General features: G+C 35.9%; 1 protein-coding gene across 1 annotated transcript in view; it reads left to right on the top strand.

Moving 5' to 3' along the window:
* LOC117336550 (aromatic-L-amino-acid decarboxylase-like) overlaps positions 1-14280 on the top strand; it is a 37771-nt gene extending 23491 nt beyond the window's left edge. The window contains exons 7-14 of the mRNA XM_033897162.1: positions 3879-3945; positions 4181-4275; positions 4628-4695; positions 5574-5667; positions 6131-6229; positions 7623-7724; positions 8131-8428; positions 9665-14280. Coding sequence (XP_033753053.1) covers positions 3879-3945; positions 4181-4275; positions 4628-4695; positions 5574-5667; positions 6131-6229; positions 7623-7724; positions 8131-8385 — 780 coding nt within the window. The 3' untranslated portion in view covers positions 8386-8428; positions 9665-14280. The remainder of the gene's footprint in view (positions 1-3878; positions 3946-4180; positions 4276-4627; positions 4696-5573; positions 5668-6130; positions 6230-7622; positions 7725-8130; positions 8429-9664) is intronic.
* The last annotated feature ends 6189 nt before the right edge of the window (positions 14281-20469 follow it).

Here is a 20469-nt window from a genome sequence, read left to right as displayed (position 1 = left end):
GTCTATCGCCAGTCGATAAACACATAACTATAGTTACTAACCTAGAGTCTATCGCGATCAACACATAACTATAGTTACTAATTTAGAGTCTATCGCCAGTCGATCAACACATAACTATAGTTACTAACCTAGAGTCTGTCGCGATAAACACACAACTATGGTTACTAACCTAGAGTCTATCGCGATCAATACATAACTATAGTTACTAACCTAGAGTCTATCTCGATAAACACATAACTATAGTTACTAACCTAGAGTCTATCGCCAGTCGATAAACACATAACTATAGTTACTAACCTAGAGTCTATCGCCAGTCGATAAACACACAACTATGGTTACTAACCTAGAGTCTATCGCCAGTCGATCAACACATAACTATAGTTACTAACTTAGAGTCTATCGCCAGTCGATAAACACATAACTATAGTTACTAACCTAGAGTCTATCGCCAGTCGATAAACACATAACTATAGTTACTAACCTAGAGTCTATCGCCAGTCGATAAACACATACAGGGATGGCAGCGTTTAAGTTGACAAACGGAACGGAACGAAAACGAAGTCAAAACGATGTTGAAACGGTACGAAAACAGAACGAGCTACCATGGTTGGTTGGTTGGTTGTAGGTAGATTTCTCCGGTTCTTGTTCGGAGCACCCTGTTTCCGGGTTAAAATTGAAGGTTTAGATCTTCTTCCAAATCAGGAATAAACCTGTTGATATTGTAGTAGTAGCTGGGACTGAAGCGCTGTGCACACAGGAAACATGTATATACATATAGGCGTGTTAGGGAGGACGTTTTGCACTGCCTTTTTGTCACTGTCGGTACCGTTTGGTTGTGTACCAGCACCATGAACGAACCGGAACGAAAAGGAACGAAATCGACGCTTTCGGAATGAAACGGAACGGAGCGAAGAATTTTGGAACGGACTGCTACGGACTATAACATGTGCTGGTTTATAAATCACGCCGTACAACGCGCAGGGAAAAGGGAACCAGTACATATTTGACCGATCCACTATTTATGTCATTATTCTTCAAAGGCAGGTTTCAGTGAACCTCTGAAGATATATACCTCCGTCAATGAGTAATTGTGATGGATTGGAAACAAGAATAGCCATCATATGTTTTCATACAATACCAACAATTGTATTTGCATACTTCACGCGTTAAGTGCTTTGTAGATTCCGAGAGATAGAAATTATAATTTACCTGTTAAACTGGAATTCGGAGAGATATACCAAGGGATGAACGTATTTGCTAAATAAATGATAAAGAGATATCGGAGACGAGTATCATTAGATATTTGAACGTTCTGCTTTAGAAAATGAAAAAGTGTTGCTTATAATTCTAAGACATAACTTATCATCATTACAAAATATCATCATGTCCAAAAAAGTATCTTTCATAAAAAAAGTTATGTACATTTGCAAAAGAATAAATGAATGAATAAATAAGTAGATAAGTAAATAAATGAATGAATAAATAAAATAGATAAATAAATAAATAAATAAATAGATAAATGAATAAACTAGAGCAGGTAAGTAAGGGTCCCGTATTATGGCAATATATCCGCCATAATCATCAAAAAGACATCCGGCCATATAGCTTAAGTTGATGTTTGACATTTTGGACAGGAAAGCAAATTTACATTTAGTTTAATGTACATATTTGCTTGGCTAACAAAACTGTAAATACTGTCGACATCTTTGTTTGATTGTGATTGGTTCGATACTCCTTACCCGTTGCGGTTTGTTTTTCTTGGGAAGCTTCAGAAAAGTGCTTCAGAAAAAACACTTTATCCTAATTGTTCTGGATGGCATGTGACAGGCCTTCCCTATGCTATACAGAGAGGTAACCACTATCTACTACAAAGAGTTTCCCTCTCAACATAACGCTAGCTGTTCACGGGGTGATAAGCACAAAGCTGTAATCCAGTGACCTGGATCTTTTGTCAGTTGACTCATCTTTTGATTCAGATCAATTTTGCTTCATAATGTCTTACAAAATGTTCATAACTAAAAAAGATATAGAATTTGCTCTGACTCAGTGTTCTTGGCTATAGATGAGTTGATTTCTCGTAAAATTCCTACTTATTTTTCTTCATAACGTAATCACAAAAAGTTCATCGGTGAAAAGATGCAAAAAAAAAAAAAAATCTTGACCTTTGACCTTGACCTGATGACATTGACCTTTGGTCAGCAGACCCCTTGTTTAATTTTAAACAAGTTTGCTCCATCACGTCATAACAAAATGTTTATTAGTGAAATGATGCAACATTTGACATTGACCTCTGACCCAATTACCTGGACCTTAAGTCAGTAGTCTCCTTGTTTAGTTCTGAGCAACCCTGCTTCATTATGTCGTAACAAAATGTTTATCAATAAAAAGATATACAATTTGACCTTGACCTTTAACCTTTGACATTTACCTCTGACCCGATAACCTTGGGGTTAGTGGTATCCTTGTTTAATTCCGAACAACTTTGCTTCATTATATCATAACAAAATGTTTATAAGTGAAAAGATACCGAAATTGAGCATGACCTTTGAGTCTGATGACCTTGACCTTTGATTTGAACTTTCAGCGGAACATGCATTTTGTGAACTAAACATCTTGGCCAAATTTCATGTTAATCGGTCAATAAACAACAAAGTTATAGCCGGTAGTAAAATTTGTGGGTGTATGGACGGATGGATGGACGGACACCCGAGTCGGGTAGGGGTAGACAGACATTCAGGAGTTATACGACAAAATGCATTGGTCCTTTGTGTAGAGTGAAGCTGACCGTTTTATGTAGATTTTGCGGTCGGCAGTACGTATGGGTAGTTAGGACTCGGTAATTAACACAACATAAATTGACCGGGTGATGGGGCGAGTGTTACCTGTGCGGTTTTACAGTTATCGCCAGTAGAGCTTGGCGTGGCTATCAGTGTAATTGCTAATATCTCAATGTCAAACTCAAATTTGATCTTAAATACCTGGCAAAATACGTTTCAAATGCTTAGAAATAAACACCATGTAAACAGATTTATTATTTGAACAAATTAAAGTACATAATATTATATTTCATCAATTATATATCTTTATGGGTTTATACATTAAAATCTATATAAAAAATAATATAAAAGCTGTGTGTAACTTGTAACTACATATAACTAGACAATTTTCTATGATGCTATAATAGTATGGAATGGGAAAATGTGAGGACAGTATGTTGAATAATCAGAGATATTTAAAGAAAGGAATAAATGGATTGTTGTCAGATAAAAGAGATAGAATGGAAGACAGAATGTTAAGAACAGTGTGTTATTGTGAGATAATGGTTGATGTAAAAGAAAGGCAGGAAACAAACTGGATGAATGAAGAAGGGAGATTGGCATCATTAAGTATAATTAAAAGGTATGGGTTAGCCTAGGATACTGTGGACAGAGTAGTGGGCAATGGACCACCTAATAGCGGTCCATCTCAGGAAAGATAAGCCCACCCATATCATGCAGTTGACCAATAGAAACATCAGTCAGATAATTTGCATTTCAAGTAAATACTAACTTAAGTAGAACTAGAGGAAAGTCTAAGAGAGAAGGAGTAGCAAGAGAGTACGAGTAGCAGGGAGAGACAGAGGCAAGAGACAGAAGGGATAACATCAGGAGTAGTTGTCATGCTGGTCCAATATTGATAGCGTGAAGCGAGAGATAGAAAGGATAACAGCAAGAGTAAATTGTCACGCGTTTCCAATATTAAGAGAAGACAAATAAAAGCTGGAACTAGAAAGATGACTTGAGTACTAATCCCCTTGACCGAACAGACAACAACTAGATATAGCGTCTGGTCACATTGCTATGATTCATACCTGAATGATGCATCCTCTACTATTTCAGTTGTGTGCAACATTGGGAACGACTGGAACATGTGCCTTCGATAACCTAGAGGAACTTGGTCCTATATGTAAGTACGCCTGCATGCACTAATTAACTGTCTATTTGTCAAAATGGGAAACAATATCTTCTTTTGAATTATCCAACTGTTTTGACGAACCTAAATCAATATACACCACTGCATCGTTTCCCCATGCGGTATAAGTATAGTATTTCCCGTAACACACAATTTTATAGCTTTAGTCCCAAGCCGTGCGCTTTTTTCATCGTATTCTATAGTAGAAAGAGAACACTTATGCTTTAAGGCAAAGAAGAGGATATGTGGCTCCACATAGATGCAGCGTATGCTGGGAGCGCTTTTGTTTGTCCAGAATTTCGCCACTTTATGAAAGGTGTTGAAGTATGTATATCTCCACTGTAACAATCGTTTTTCTTTCTTTTGTGATGTTATCTTTGAAACAACCTTGGAACAAATATAGAGCCATAATAGTGTAATTTACTGACCTAAAAGTATATAAAAATACAAATGTACGTGAGTTTATCAAAAACATCTGGAAAATCTTTATCGCCGGAAGTAAATCCTCATTTTGTCTCCATTGTACATTTCCTTTATTATCCGCTAACTAAATTACAATAATTATAACAAATTGAAGTTTATATGTATACGAGACTTGTGTAAGGTTACGATGGAGCGTTCACATACATGTTTCCTTCCTTAGGTGATGCTTTATAACTAATTTATTTTCTTGCAGCATGCCGATACATTCAGTATTAATCCCCATAAATGGATGTTGGTCAATTTTGATTTATCTGTTATGTGGTGAGTAGCACGACCGTGTCTCAAATATCAAAGTAAATAATTACTACCTTGGTAATCAATTACATGCGTTCCTTAAAGGCTTTAGGGAAAGAGACTTTTTGAAGGTTTTACGGCAATAATGTTTATGGATGAAGGCATTCTGCGACATCCTCTGGGGAATGGAACTAAATAATTTATGTTGCCTACACCAACCCCACCTGCCTTTACCCAAAATAGAGAGAGATCAGAGGAGCTGGCCTAATAGAGATATCAAAAAGGTAGGCCCAATAGAAATGTCAAAGGGGCGGGCCTAATAGAGAGGTCAGAGGGCGGGCACAATAATGAGGTAAGATGGGAAGGCCCAATAGAGATGTCAGAAGACACGGGCGAGCCAATTAGATATGAGAAAAGTCAGAGAGGCGGTGGTAAAAGGGGTAGCCCAATAGAGAAAACAAATGGGCAGGATCAATAGAGAAGTCAGAGGGTACAGCGAAGTTAAAGGAGAGAGCCCAATAGAGAAGGAAGAACTGTAGACTCAGTAAAGGAGTCAAAGAGGTTGGCCATATAGAGAAGGCAGAGGAGGCGGGCCCAATAAAGATAAAAGTCGGAGGGGCTAGTCAGGCAAAGAAGGGAGAGGGACATGCTCAAAAGAGGAGCCAAACAGGCGGGGCACATTAAAAAGTAAGAAGGTTGGGCCCAACAATGAGGTAAAAATTGTAAAAAAAAGTTTTCCAAAGCGGTTATTTTGAAATTGGAAAATCTTTGTATTACAACTTGAATACTGAGATGTGTGCTTTAAGGCCACAAATGTTTCAGATGTCTTGCTATATTGCTTACTAATGATTAATAAATGATAGAATCATTCAAAAGTTAATAATACATTCCTGTTTTGATAATAGGATAAAAGACAGTTCATTGTTAGTGGACGCCTTCAATGTTGATCCAATATACCTTCGGCATGAGAACGCTGGGAAAGGAGCACCAGACTACAGGGTACCTCCTTTTTTTCTGTAATTAAAAATGCCTCTTACAAACATATGAATATGTCAACGTTAACCCACTTTAACACATGGTTAGTTTTTTATATTCATAACCACAATTCATTCTATTTAAACACAACAGTAGTTTATTGCAATTGTGCTAATTTGGTCATATTTAGAAGTACAGTTGACAAGAAAAGCTTCTTCTCAAACTCTCTGGGCAATATTAATGTAGAACTTTGTTCAGAATAACTTCATATGATAAATTTGGGAGTTTGTTTAGAATATGGAGTCTTAAAACTCCATCTATTAACGTGTTGTTGTCGTTAAATACAACTACATCAAAAAGCTATAATTGCTAAAGGCATCCATAAATGTGGACATCAGACAGTATTGACACTCATTTCGTGTTCTCCCAACGAACTTTTTATATGCTCATTAATCGTGGATGTTATAAATCAATGATTTCTTTATAGCACTGGCAGATCCCTCTTGGGCGCCGGTTCCGTTCCCTTAAGCTATGGTTCATGTTGCGGTCTTATGGAGTGACTGGTGTCCAAGCATACATTCGAAAGGTAGGGCTGCACAATTCTCATTTCCTTCAAAAATAATTATTGTTACTGATGTGTCAGTAGATAGCATGGTTGATATACTTACTAACTGGTGCATGCGATGGTTAAAACAAAGCAATTAAGGAAAGTACAAGGAAACGAAGGTCATGTGTATTGTCAACGTCTTCTGCTTCATCGAAGACACCTGCCATGTTCAAATCCAGGTAAAGACACATTCTCAGAATGAACATTAGGCATATAAGCATGCAGCAAATACGCGAATATTCATATTGCACAATGAAATCAAATTCTAATGAGATATCATAGTGACATAGTATCCTACAACCTTTATTTCCAAATCATTAATGTTGCCGTAAGCAGTCCAGGTATTTCACGTGTAATCGAGAACAAGCTCTTTATTGGCGTGTCAACCACCACCTCGGGTGGTGAGAGAAGGTATATTACTATATAGAAATGGAAAATCCACAATACAAAAAATAAGAGTATTAACAAGTTGTTTATCAAATATGTTTGTGATAAGCTGCTTCATGTGTACACTGTCTAGGTAAGTATTTTATGTATGTCATACTCTTGATTTCAGTTATCAGATGTAATTGTTATGTAATGCTTTCATCATAAGTATATTTCAATTTCTACTCAAGTTGGACTCAATGAAACTACCAAACTTAATCTGTTTCATTTGCTCATGAATTTGACCAGATTAACACTGATCATGCGTATGAATACATGGTTAAAATCCTTCCGCGGAACTATTTCACTTTTTCTACATTGTTATTATAAACATGGAATAATTATTAACATTATCAAATTTATAATGTATTCTTGTATTTTATGAAAGACCAGATATGCTAGATACTTCTATTTTGTCAAAATAATGCTGTTTTTAATCCTAAAATTGCGGACTATTTTACTTAACCGACTAGACATGCACAATCCGGAACTCCTCGGGCTTTTCCACATTTGGGCTTGCACAAGCTTCGAGACATTAACATCTAGACCGACTTTTTTATTTGAAAAAAAAAAAAACAATTGAAATATAAGGATTGAATCTTGATTTGGTCGATTTCATGGGGTCATGAATTGAGTTGCTCTTGAGACAAATTCAACATGAACTGCTTCGCAGTTCATTAAATTTGTCTCAAGAGCAACTCAATACATGACCCCATGAAATCGACCAAATCAAGATTCAATCCTTAAATCATGTATAGTGTATATATGTCCATACAAATGTTAAGTACTCTAGTGTTCGTAACTATTACTATCTAACATCTGGTCTTACATTATATTTTTGCTCTTATCATGAGTATGTATATCCCCATTTGATTTCAATACATTTGTACATAACACATTTGTACCTAGTGTAAAACATATATATAAACATATATTTTAATTTTAGCATGTGCATCTGGCAAAGGAGTTTGAGCAGATGCTACTAAACGACACTCGATTCGAGGTTGTAGGAGACGTTATAATGGGGCTGGTGTGTTTTAGACTAAAAGTAAGTTAACCTTAAATTGATACAGGTATATCGAAGAAGTTTGTTTCATATATCCATAAACAATCACGAAAAAAACATTGACATTTTTATGACAATCAACTGCAAATAAAATGAATTCTAAGTATATGAATCCGCATGATAATGATAGCAAAGCGGCAGCGTTCATTTCCCACTGCGATTTTTAAGTGTCTTCACATTAATTTACAAGCAATTGCTGAAATTGAAAAAAACCCCATCATGTCTAAGGATTTTAAATGAACAATTCGTAGTCAAAGTAAAGTCAATAACGTCATGGAATGTTCTGTATTTTTTTAATGATTGAGAGGGTGACAATGTTCCTATCATATTGGTTACAAATCCATGTATTATGAATCGCAATGAAATCTCATTAAGTCTGTCATTACAGGGTAGCAATAGCCGGACAGAGCGACTGCTCCAGGAGATTCTACAGGACGGCCGTATCTACCTCATACCAGCCATTGTTCATAACATCTACACCCTCAGACTGGCTATTTGTGCTGAGCGCACAAACTTAGACGACATCGCTTTCTCTTTTTCAGTTATCCGATCCTGCAGTGATCGGGTAACAAAAGAATTTCAGGCAACAGATGGTACCAGACAAGCTGTCACCCAACAGACTCGCAACGTTGGGTTAGACTAGGTGGTCACGTCACTGCCTGTGAAATCATAATTTTATGGTGTTATTAGCTCACCTGCCTGAAGGGAAAGTGAGCTTATGCCATGGTGCGGCGTCCGTCGTCCGTCCGTCTGTCCGGCCGTCCGTCCGGCGTCAACTTTTTCATTTAAACAACTTCTTCTCAATAACCAAGAGACCCAGGAACTTCATATTGGGCCTGTAGTATGCTGGGGTGAAGGGCTACCAAGTTTGTTAAAATAGATTACTTTGACCTTCATTCAAGGTCACAGGGGTCAAATACGCTATAATCTTCAAACGACTTCTTCTCAATAACTAAAAGCCCCAGGGATTTGATATTGGGCCTGTAGCATGCTGGGGTGAAGGGCTACCAAGTTTGTTAAAATAAATGACCTTGACCTTCACTCAAGGTCACATGGGACAAATAGGTTATAATCTTCAAACAACTTCTTCTCAATAACCAAGAGGTCCAGGGACTTGATATTTGGCTTGTAGCATGCTGGGGTGAAGGGCTACAAAGTTTGTTAAAATAAATGACCTTGACCTTCATTTAAGGTCACATGGGTCAAATAGGCTATAATCTTCAAACGACTTCTTCTCAATAACCAAGAGGCACAGGGACTTGATATTGGGCCTGTAGCATGCTGGGGTGAAGGGCTACAAAGTTTGTTAAAATAAATGACCTTGACCTTCATTCAAGGTCACATGGGTCAAATAGGCTATAATCTTCAAACGACTTCTTCTCAATAACCAAGAGGCACAGGGACTTGATATTGGGCCTGTAGCATGCTGGGGTGAAGGGCTACCAAGTTTGTTAAAATAAATGACCTTGACCTCCATTCAAGGTCACATGGGTCAAATAGGTTATAATATTCAAACGACTTCTTCTCAATAACCAAGAGGCCCAGGGACTTGATATTGGGCCTGTAGCATGCTTGGGTGAAGGGCTACCAAGTTTGTTCAAATAGATGACCTTGACCTTCATTCAAGGTCACATGGTTCAAATAGGTTAAAATCTTTAAAAGACTTCTCAATAACCAAGAGGCCCAGGGACTTGATATTGGGCCTGTCTGTAGCATGCTTAGAGCCAAGAGCCAAGACCCGATCTTAGGCCAATAGTATGCTGGAATGAAGGACTAAAAAATATATATTGACATGAATAAACTTAGCTTACTCTGATATTTGAATAAAGTTGTTATCAGCATAGTATCTGTAGAAACGACCTCAATCAACTGCAAATTTGCTCTAGAGCCAGGTGAGCGATACAGGCCCATTGGGCCTCTTGTTGATTTAATCTTGGTTGTAACAAGCATTTTCATTCGCTTAGAAATTTATGTTATCAGTCCATAACGTAAAACATGGCATCGCCATTTATAACGTCGCTTCTGATTGGCGGATGGAGCAGCGGAATGATTTGTAGAGATTAGAGTCAATCAATAAATCCATTTTTGCAGGGTATAGATTACATTATAATGATTAACTTGAATATATTTTGTGTTTATAACTCCATAACTCAATCTACTCTGATCATAAATGAACTTTTTGCACTGACATTGTCATAATGTTGCATTGACATTTGTACTGACATTGTCTTGAGGTATTAACTATTGTACTGACTTTTTTCTAATTTTGTATTAATTTTTTTCTGACATTGTCCTAATGTTGTATCAAGTTTTGTACTGTATTTGTCCTAATATATTAACCATTGTACTGACATTGTCTTAATGTTGTATCAGCATTTGTATTGACATTGTGCATGTCCTGATGTTGTATTAACTTTTGTTCTGACAGTGCACTGACATTGTCCTGATGATGTAACACTTTTGGAACCGACATTGTCCTGATGATGTAACACTTTTGGTACGGACATTGTCCTGATAATGTATTAACCATTGTACCGACATTTTTCTAATGTTGTAATAACTTTTGTTCTGACATTGTCCTAATGTTGTAATAACTTTTGTTCTGACATTGTCCTAATGTTGTATTAACTTTTGTAGTGACATTGTCCTAATGTTGTATTAACTTTTGTTCTGACATTGTCCTAATGTTGTAATAACTTTTGTTCTGACATTGTCCTAATGTTGTATTAACTTTTGTAGTGACATTGTCCTAATGTTGTATTAACTTTTGTTCTGACATTGTCCTAATGTTGTAATAACTTTTGTTCTGACATTGTCCTAATGTTGTATTAACTTTTGTTCTGACATTGTCCTAATGTTGTAATAACTTTTGTTCTGACATTGTCCTAATGTTGTAATAACTTTTGTTCTGACATTGTCCTAATGTTGTAATAACTTTTGTTCTGACATTGTCCTGATGTTGTATTAACTTTTGTTCTGACATTGTCCTAATGTTGTAATAACTTTTGTTCTGACATTGTCCTAATGTTGTAATAACTTTTGTTCTGACATTGTCCTGATGTTGTATTAACTTTTGTTCTGACATTGTCCTAATGTTGTAATAACTTTTGTTCTGACATTGTCCTAATGTTGTAATAACTTTTGTTCTGACATTGTCCTAATGTTGTATTAACTTTTGTTCTGACATTGTCCTAATGTTGTAATAACTTTTGTTCTGACAGTGCACTGACATTGTCCTGATGATGTAACACTTTTGGAACCGACATTGTCCTGATGATGTAACACTTTTGGTACGGACATTGTCCTGATAATGTATTAACCATTGTACCGACATTTTTCTAATGTTGTAATAACTTTTGTTCTGACATTGTCCTAATGTTGTAATAACTTTTGTTCTGACATTGTCCTAATGTTGTATTAACTTTTGTAGTGACATTGTCCTAATGTTGTATTAACTTTTGTTCTGACATTGTCCTAATGTTGTAATAACTTTTGTTCTGACATTGTCCTAATGTTGTATTAACTTTTGTAGTGACATTGTCCTAATGTTGTATTAACTTTTGTTCTGACATTGTCCTAATGTTGTAATAACTTTTGTTCTGACATTGTCCTAATGTTGTATTAACTTTTGTTCTGACATTGTCCTAATGTTGTAATAACTTTTGTTCTGACATTGTCCTAATGTTGTAATAACTTTTGTTCTGACATTGTCCTAATGTTGTAATAACTTTTGTTCTGACATTGTCCTGATGTTGTATTAACTTTTGTTCTGACATTGTCCTAATGTTGTAATAACTTTTGTTCTGACATTGTCCTAATGTTGTAATAACTTTTGTTCTGACATTGTCCTGATGTTGTATTAACTTTTGTTCTGACATTGTCCTAATGTTGTAATAACTTTTGTTCTGACATTGTCCTAATGTTGTAATAACTTTTGTTCTGACATTGTCCTAATGTTGTATTAACTTTTGTTCTGACATTGTCCTAATGTTGTAATAACTTTTGTTCTGACATTGTCCTAATGTTGTAATAACTTTTGTTTTGACATTGTCCTAATGTTGTAATAACTTTTGTTCTGACATTGTCCTGATGTTGTATTAACTTTTGTTCTGACATTGTCCTAATGTTGTAATAACTTTTGTTCTGACATTGTCCTAATGTTGTAATAACTTTTGTTCTGACATTGTCCTAATGTTGTTATAACTTTTGTTCTGACATTGTCCTAATGTTGTAATAACTTTTGTTCTGACATTGTCCTAATGTTGTAATAACTTTTGTTCTGACATTGTCCTGATGTTGTATTAACTTTTGTTCTGACATTGTCCTGATGTTGTAATAACTTTTGTTCTGACATTGTCCTGATGTTGTATTAACTTTTGTTCTGACATTGTCCTAATGTTGTAATAACTTTTGTTCTGACATTGTCCTAATGTTGTATTAACTTTTGTAGTGACATTGTCCTAATGTTGTATTAACTTTTGTTCTGACATTGTCCTAATGTTGTAATAACTTTTGTTCTGACATTGTCCTAATGTTGTAATAACTTTTGTTCTGACATTGTCCTAATGTTGTATTAACTTTTGTATTGACATTGTCCTAATGTTGTATTAACTTTTGTTCTGACATTGTCCTAATGTTGTAATAACTTTTGTTCTGACATTGTCCTAATGTTGTATTAACTTTTGTTCTGACATTGTCCTAATGTTGTAATAACTTTTGTTCTGACATTGTCCTAATGTTGTAATAACTTTTGTTCTGACATTGTCCTGATGTTGTATTAACTTTTGTTCTGACATTGTCCTAATGTTGTAATAACTTTTGTTCTGACATTGTCCTAATGTTGTAATAACTTTTGTTCTGACATTGTCCTAATGTTGTAATAACTTTTGTTCTGACATTGTCCTAATGTTGTAATAACTTTTGTTCTGACATTGTCCTGATGTTGTATTAACTTTTGTTCTGACATTGTCCTGATGTTGTAATAACTTTTGTTCTGACATTGTCCTGATGTTGTATTAACTTTTGTTCTGACATTGTCCTAATGTTGTAATAACTTTTGTTCTGACATTGTCCTAATGTTGTAATAACTTTTGTTCTGACATTGTCCTAATGTTGTAATAACTTTTGTTCTGACAATGTCCTAATGTTGTAATAACTTTTGTTCTGACATTGTCCTAATGTTGTAATAACTTTTGTTCTGACATTGTCCTAATGTTGTAATAACTTTTGTTCTGACATTGTCCTGATGTTGTAATAACTTTTGTTCTGACATTGTCCTGATGTTGTATTAACTTTTGTTCTGACATTGTCCTGATGTTGTATTAACTTTTGTTCTGACATTGTCCTAATGTTGTAATAACTTTTGTTCTGACATTGTCCTGATGTTGTAATAACTTTTGTTCTGACATTGTCCTGATGTTGTATTAACTTTTGTTCTGACATTGTCCTAATGTTGTAATAACTTTTGTTCTGACATTGTCCTAATGTTGTAATAACTTTTGTTCTGACATTGTCCTAATGTTGTAATAACTTTTGTTCTGACATTGTCCTAATGTTGTAATAACTTTTGTTCTGACATTGTCCTGATGTTGTATTAACTTTTGTTCTGACATTGTCCTGATGTTGTATTAACTTTTGTTCTGACATTGTCCTAATGTTGTAATAACTTTTGTTCTGACATTGTCCTAATGTTGTAATAACTTTTGTTCTGACATTGTCCTGATGTTGTATTAACTTTTGTAGTGACATTGTCCTGATGTTGTACTGATTATTTTAATGTTTTATGACCTTTTGTAGTGACATTGTCCTGATTATTTTAATGTTTTATGACCTTTTGTAGTAACATTGTCCTGATTATTTTAATGTTTTATGACCTTTTGTAGTGACATTGTCTTGATGTTGTACTGATTATTTTAATGTTTTATGACCTTTTGTAGTGACATTGTCCTGATTATTTTAATGTTTTATGACCTTTTGTAGTGACATTGTCCTGATTATTTTAATGTTTTATGACCTTTTGTAGTGACATTGTCCTGATTTAATGATATTATATTGACATTGTTGAAAAGTCGCAATTATTGTCTGGCTGTACGATTGACCGCAATATTAACCACAGAGTTCGATGTATCATAACAACTAATATAACTAGCCATTATAATCAAGAAGCAAAAAAACATTGTCTTGTATGTGATTTGATTTAACAATTCTACAGTATCTGCAATTCTGAAATATATTTGTTTGATTTCAATGGTTACATTGTTGTCAATACCACAGACACAGCTGGGCTGTAATACTGTAAACCTGGTATTTTCGCCCTTGAGCAACACAAACGATATTCGCCCCATTTTAATTTCGCCCTAAACTACTTTTTAAGAAATGTCTTTTCCTCATTTACAATCGGAAAACTCCGTTCGGAATTCTCGATACAATTGCACTCGGAACACTAGGGATTTATCAAATTCCCCTATTTTCTTTTCTTTGCATATCCCGCTGAGGTGTGAAATGTAATCAGATGTGAAATAAACAACGTTCACCTGTGTTCAGATTTACTTTTAGTCTATATTGATTCAAATAGTATCAGGTATGCATGGTCGATTTTAAGCAAACACGATGAGTGGTAAGTTCACCGTGCCGTGACTAATTACTGACCAGTGTTTTCTCTTGTTCATTTGTCATCGATGGAAGGGATGTTGAACTCATAAAATCCGTCTTCACAATGGTAAGAATTTGATGCTATTTTGTGTGCATCATTTTCAAAAACGACTAGATTTTAAAAGTTACTTAGTATTTATATATATATATATTTTTAAATCAAATATACTAAACCTAGTACGTACGCTGTCGTAGCCCATATTCTCGATTTAACTCAACGTGATATTGCAAATTTACTAGGTCTAGATTTAGATCTAGATTTTATTTCACATGTATAGATTGGAATAAAATAATAAATTATTTTATAAATTTAGTGTAAATATATAACATTTGTAACAAGATTGCTCTGATGTGACACTACAGTCAGAACTATTGGTCTTGTGGCCGTATGTAATAACATTGGACTGATGTGGCACTATATCCTGAACTATCGGTCATGTGACCATATGTTACACGTAATAACATTGGACTGATGTGACACTATACTCTGAACTATCGGTCATGTGACCGTATGTTACATGTAATAACATTGGACTGATGTGACACTATAACCTGAACTATCGGTCATGTGACCGTATGTTACACGTAATAACATTGGACTGATGTGACACTATAACCTGAACTATCGGTCATGTGACCGTATGTTACACGTAATAACATTGGACTGATGTGACACTATAACCTGAACTATCGGTCATGTTCAGGTATGTTAAACGTAATAACATTGGACTGATGTGGCACTATCATCTGAACTATCGGTCATGTGACCATATGTTACACGTAATAACATTGGACTGAAGTGACACTACAGTCTGAACTATTGGTCTTGTGACCATATGTTACACGTAATAACATTGGACTGATGTGACACTATAACCTGAACTATCGGTCATGTGACCATATGTTACACGTAATAACATTGGACTGATGTGACACTATAACCTGAACTATCGGTCATGTGACCATATGTTACACGTAATAACATTGGACTGATGTGACACTATAACCTGAACTATCGGTCATGTGACCATATGTTACACGTAATAACATTGGACTGATGTGGCACTATCATCTGAACTATCGGTCATGTGACCGTATGTTACACGTAATAACATTGGACTGATGTGACACTATAACCTGAACTATCGGTCATGTGACCATATGTTACACGTAATAACATTGGACTGATGTGGCACTATCATCTGAACTATCGGTCATGTGACCGTATGTTACACGTAATAACATTGGACTGATGTGGCACTATCATCTGAACTATCGGTCATGTGACCGTATGTTACACGTAATAACATTGGACTGATGTGACACTATAACCTGAACTATCGGTCATGTGACCATATGTTACACGTAATAACATTGGACTGATGTGACACTATAACCTGAACTATCGGTCATGTGACCATATGTTACACGTAATAACATTGGACTGATGTGACACTATAACCTGAACTATCGGTCATGTGACCATATGTTACACGTAATAACATTGGACTGATGTGACACTATAACCTGAACTATCGGTCATGTGACCGTATGTTACACGTAATAACATTGGACTGATGTGACACTATAACCTGAACTATCGGTCATGTGACCATATGTTACACGTAATAACATTGGACTGATGTGACACTATAACCTGAACTATCGGTCATGTGACCGTATGTTACACGTAATAACATTGGACTGATGTGGCACTATCATCTGAACTATCGGTCATGTGACCATATGTTACACGTAATAACATTGGACTGATGTGACACTATAACCTGAACTATCGGTCATGTGACCATATGTTACACGTAATAACATTGGACTGATGTGACACTATAACCTGAACTATCGGTCATGTGACCGTATGTTACACGCAATAACATTGGACTGATGTGACACTATAACCTGAACTATCGGTCATGTGACCATATGTTACACGTAATAACATTGGACTGAAGTGACACTACAGTCTGAACTATTGGTCTTGTGACCATATGTTACACGTAATAACATTGGACTGATGTGACACTATAACCTGAACTATCGGTCATGTGACCATATGTTACACGTAATAACATTGGACTGATGTGACACTATAACCTGAACTATCGGTCATGTGACCGTATGTTACACGTAATAACATTGGACTGATGTGGCACTATCATCTGAACTATCGGTCATGTGACCATATGTTACACGTAATAACATTGGACTGAAGTGACACTACAGTCTGAACTATTGGTCTTGTGACCATATGTTACACGTAATAACATTGGACTGATGTGACACTATAACCTGAACTATCGGTCATGTGACCATATGTTACACGTAATAACATTGGGACTGATGTGACACTATAACCTGAACTATCGGTCATGTGACCATATGTTACACGTAATAACATTGGACTGATGTGACACTATAACCTGAACTATCGGTCATGTGACCATATGTTACACGTAATAACATTGGACTGATGTGGCACTATCATCTGAACTATCGGTCATGTGACCGTATGTTACACGTAATAACATTGGACTGATGTGACACTATAACCTGAACTATCGGTCATGTGACCATATGTTACACGTAATAACATTGGACTGATGTGGCACTATCATCTGAACTATCGGTCATGTGACCGTATGTTACACGTAATAACATTGGACTGATGTGACACTATAACCTGAACTATCGGTCATGTGACCATATGTTACACGTAATAACATTGGACTGATGTGACACTATAACCTGAACTATCGGTCATGTGACCATATGTTACACGTAATAACATTGGACTGATGTGACACTATAACCTGAACTATCGGTCATGTGATCATATGTTACACGTAATAACATTGGACTGATGTGGCACTATCATCTGAACTATCGGTCATGTGACCGTATGTTACACGTTATAACATTGGACTGATGTGACACTATAACCTGAACTATCGGTCATGTGACCATATGTTACACGTAATAACATTGGACTGATGTGACACTATAACCTGAACTATCGGTCATGTGACCATATGTTACACGTAATAACATTGGACTGATGTGACACTATAACCTGAACTATCGGTCATGTGACCATATGTTACACGTAATAACATTGGACTGATGTGACACTATAACCTGAACTATCGGTCATGTGACCGTATGTTACACGTAATAACATTGGACTGATGTGACACTATAACCTGAACTATCGGTCATGTGACCATATGTTACACGTAATAACATTGGACTGATGTGACACTATAACCTGAACTATCGGTCATGTGACCGTATGTTACACGTAATAACATTGGACTGATGTGGCACTATCATCTGAACTATCGGTCATGTGACCATATGTTACACGTAATAACATTGGACTGATGTGACACTATAACCTGAACTATCGGTCATGTGACCATATGTTACACGTAATAACATTGGACTGATGTGACACTATAACCTGAACTATCGGTCATGTGACCGTATGTTACACGCAATAACATTGGACTGATGTGACACTATAACCTGAACTATCGGTCATGTGACCGTATGTTACACGTAATAACATTGGACTGATGTGACACTATAACCTGAACTATCGGTCATGTGACCGTATTAATAACATTGGACTGATGTGACTCTAAAATCTTAAATAACGGTCATGTGACCGTATGTTACATGTAATAACCTTGGTCTGCACAAAGGAAAGAACAAATCAACCCATTTTCTGATTTATTCAGATGAAATTTAACTGTTGCCAATAATTGACTAACTAGTACCTCTGTTTCTAAATCCACTCCAATTCCCACTCTATCCATCCCCAACACTTGTTCATTAAGATAAACAAAGGTTCACAACTTCTAGTTTACATCTGTGCTGACTATACATAAAAGTTTTGTAAAGTTTGCTTGAAAAGACACCTAACTACAACGAAAATGACGAATATAACATTGTTACTCAGTGCACTAGTGTGTAAGTTCAATTTCATAGAATCAATTACATGTACTTCTTCTTCAAAAAGTATTGTTAGAAAGTTAGCCATTAACATTTGGAAAGTCTGCAGTAGATCGCTGTGTAAAAGAGAGTACAGAATGTAGTCCCTTCTGATTGTCCGACATTATTATGTAATTATTATTTCACTGATTTGCAATCTTGTTTTCCAAAATCAAAAAATGTACATTTACCTAAATTATTAATTCATTATTATAATTCCTAACTTATCATTGTTTTACAAACATAAAATGGATACCAATATTTGTATCGCTATCTTTAATCCATTAGCAAAGTAAGTTGATGTTATCTACATAATCTTGTCGCTGCATCAAGAAGCCTTTATTTTTACCTATGTACTTGAACTATTGTTATGTTTTGTCGGTGGCTGTACCTGTACGTCTGACAGTACCTCTATAACCATACCTGTATGTATGATTGTACCTGTATGTATGACTGTACCTGTATGTATGCCTGTACCTGTATGTATGACTGTACCTATATGTATTACTGTACCTGTATGTTTGACGGTACCTGTATGTATGACTGTACCTGTATGTATAACTGTACCTGTATGTATGACTGTACCTGTATGTATGATTGTACCTGTATGTATGACTGTACCTGTATGTATGACTGTACCTGTATGTATGACTGTTCCTATATGTATGACTGTCCCTGTATGTATGACTGTACATGTATGTATGACTGTACCTCTAAAACCATACATATATGTATGACTGTACCGGTATGTATGACTGTACCTGTATGTATGGGTTTACCTGTATGTATGACTGTACCTGTATGTATGACTATACCTGTATGTATGACTGTACTTGTATGTATGACTGTACCTGTGTGTATGACTGTACCTGTATGTATGACTGTACCTGTATGTATGACTGTACCTGTATGTATGACTGTACCTGTATGTATGACTGTACCTGTGTGTATGACTGTACCTATATGTATGGCTATACCTGTATGTCTGACAGTACCTCTAAAACCATACATATATGTATGACTGTACCGGTATGTATGACTGTACCTGTATGTATGGCTGTACCTGTATGTATGATTGTACCTGTATGTATGACTACCTGTATGTATGACCGTACCAGTACGTATGACCGTACCTGTATGTATGACTGTACCTGCATGTATGATTGTACCTGTATGTATGACTGTACCTGTATGTATGACTGTACCTGTATGTATGACTGTACCTATATGTAGGGCTGTACCTGTATGTATGACTGTACCTGTATGTATGACTGTACCTGTATGTGTGACTGTATCTATGTATGACTGTTCCTGTATGTATGACTGTACCTGTATGTATGACTGTACCTGTATGTATGACTGTACCTGTATGTATGATTGTACCTGTATGTATGACTGTACCTGTATGTATGACTGTACCTGTATGTATGACTGTACCTATATGTATGACTGTACTTGTATGTATGACTGTACCTGTATGTATGACTTTACCTGTATGTATGACTGTACCTGTATATATGACTGTACCTATATGTATGACTGTACATCCATGTATGATTGTACCTGTACAATTGTATGTATGACTGTACCTGTATGTATGACTGTACCTGCATGTATGATTGTACCTGTATGTATTACTGTACCTGTATGTATGACTGTACCTGTGTGTATGACTGTACCTATATGTATGGCTGTACCTGTATGTATGACTGTACTTGTGTGTATGACTACCTATATGTATGGCTGTACCTGTATGTATGACTGTACCTGTATGTATAACTGTACCTGTATGTATGACTGTACCTGTATGTATGACCGTACCTGTATGTATGACCGTACCTGTATGTATGACCGTACCTGTATGTATGACTGTACCTGTATGTATGACTGTACCTGTATGTATGACTGTACCTGTATGTATGACTGTACCTGTATGTATGACTGTACCTGTATGTCTGACAGCAACTGTATGACTGTACCTGTATGTATGACTGTACCTGTATGTATGACCGTACCTGTATGTATGACCTTACCTGTATGTATGACCTTACCTGTATGTATGACC

This window comes from Pecten maximus, chromosome 10 (genome assembly GCF_902652985.1).
Source record: "Pecten maximus chromosome 10, xPecMax1.1, whole genome shotgun sequence".
In the NCBI taxonomy this organism is placed as follows: Eukaryota; Metazoa; Mollusca; class Bivalvia; order Pectinida; family Pectinidae; genus Pecten; species Pecten maximus.
The sequence above is the reverse complement of the archived record's forward strand: the minus strand, read 5'-3'. Positions and strand labels throughout refer to the sequence as shown.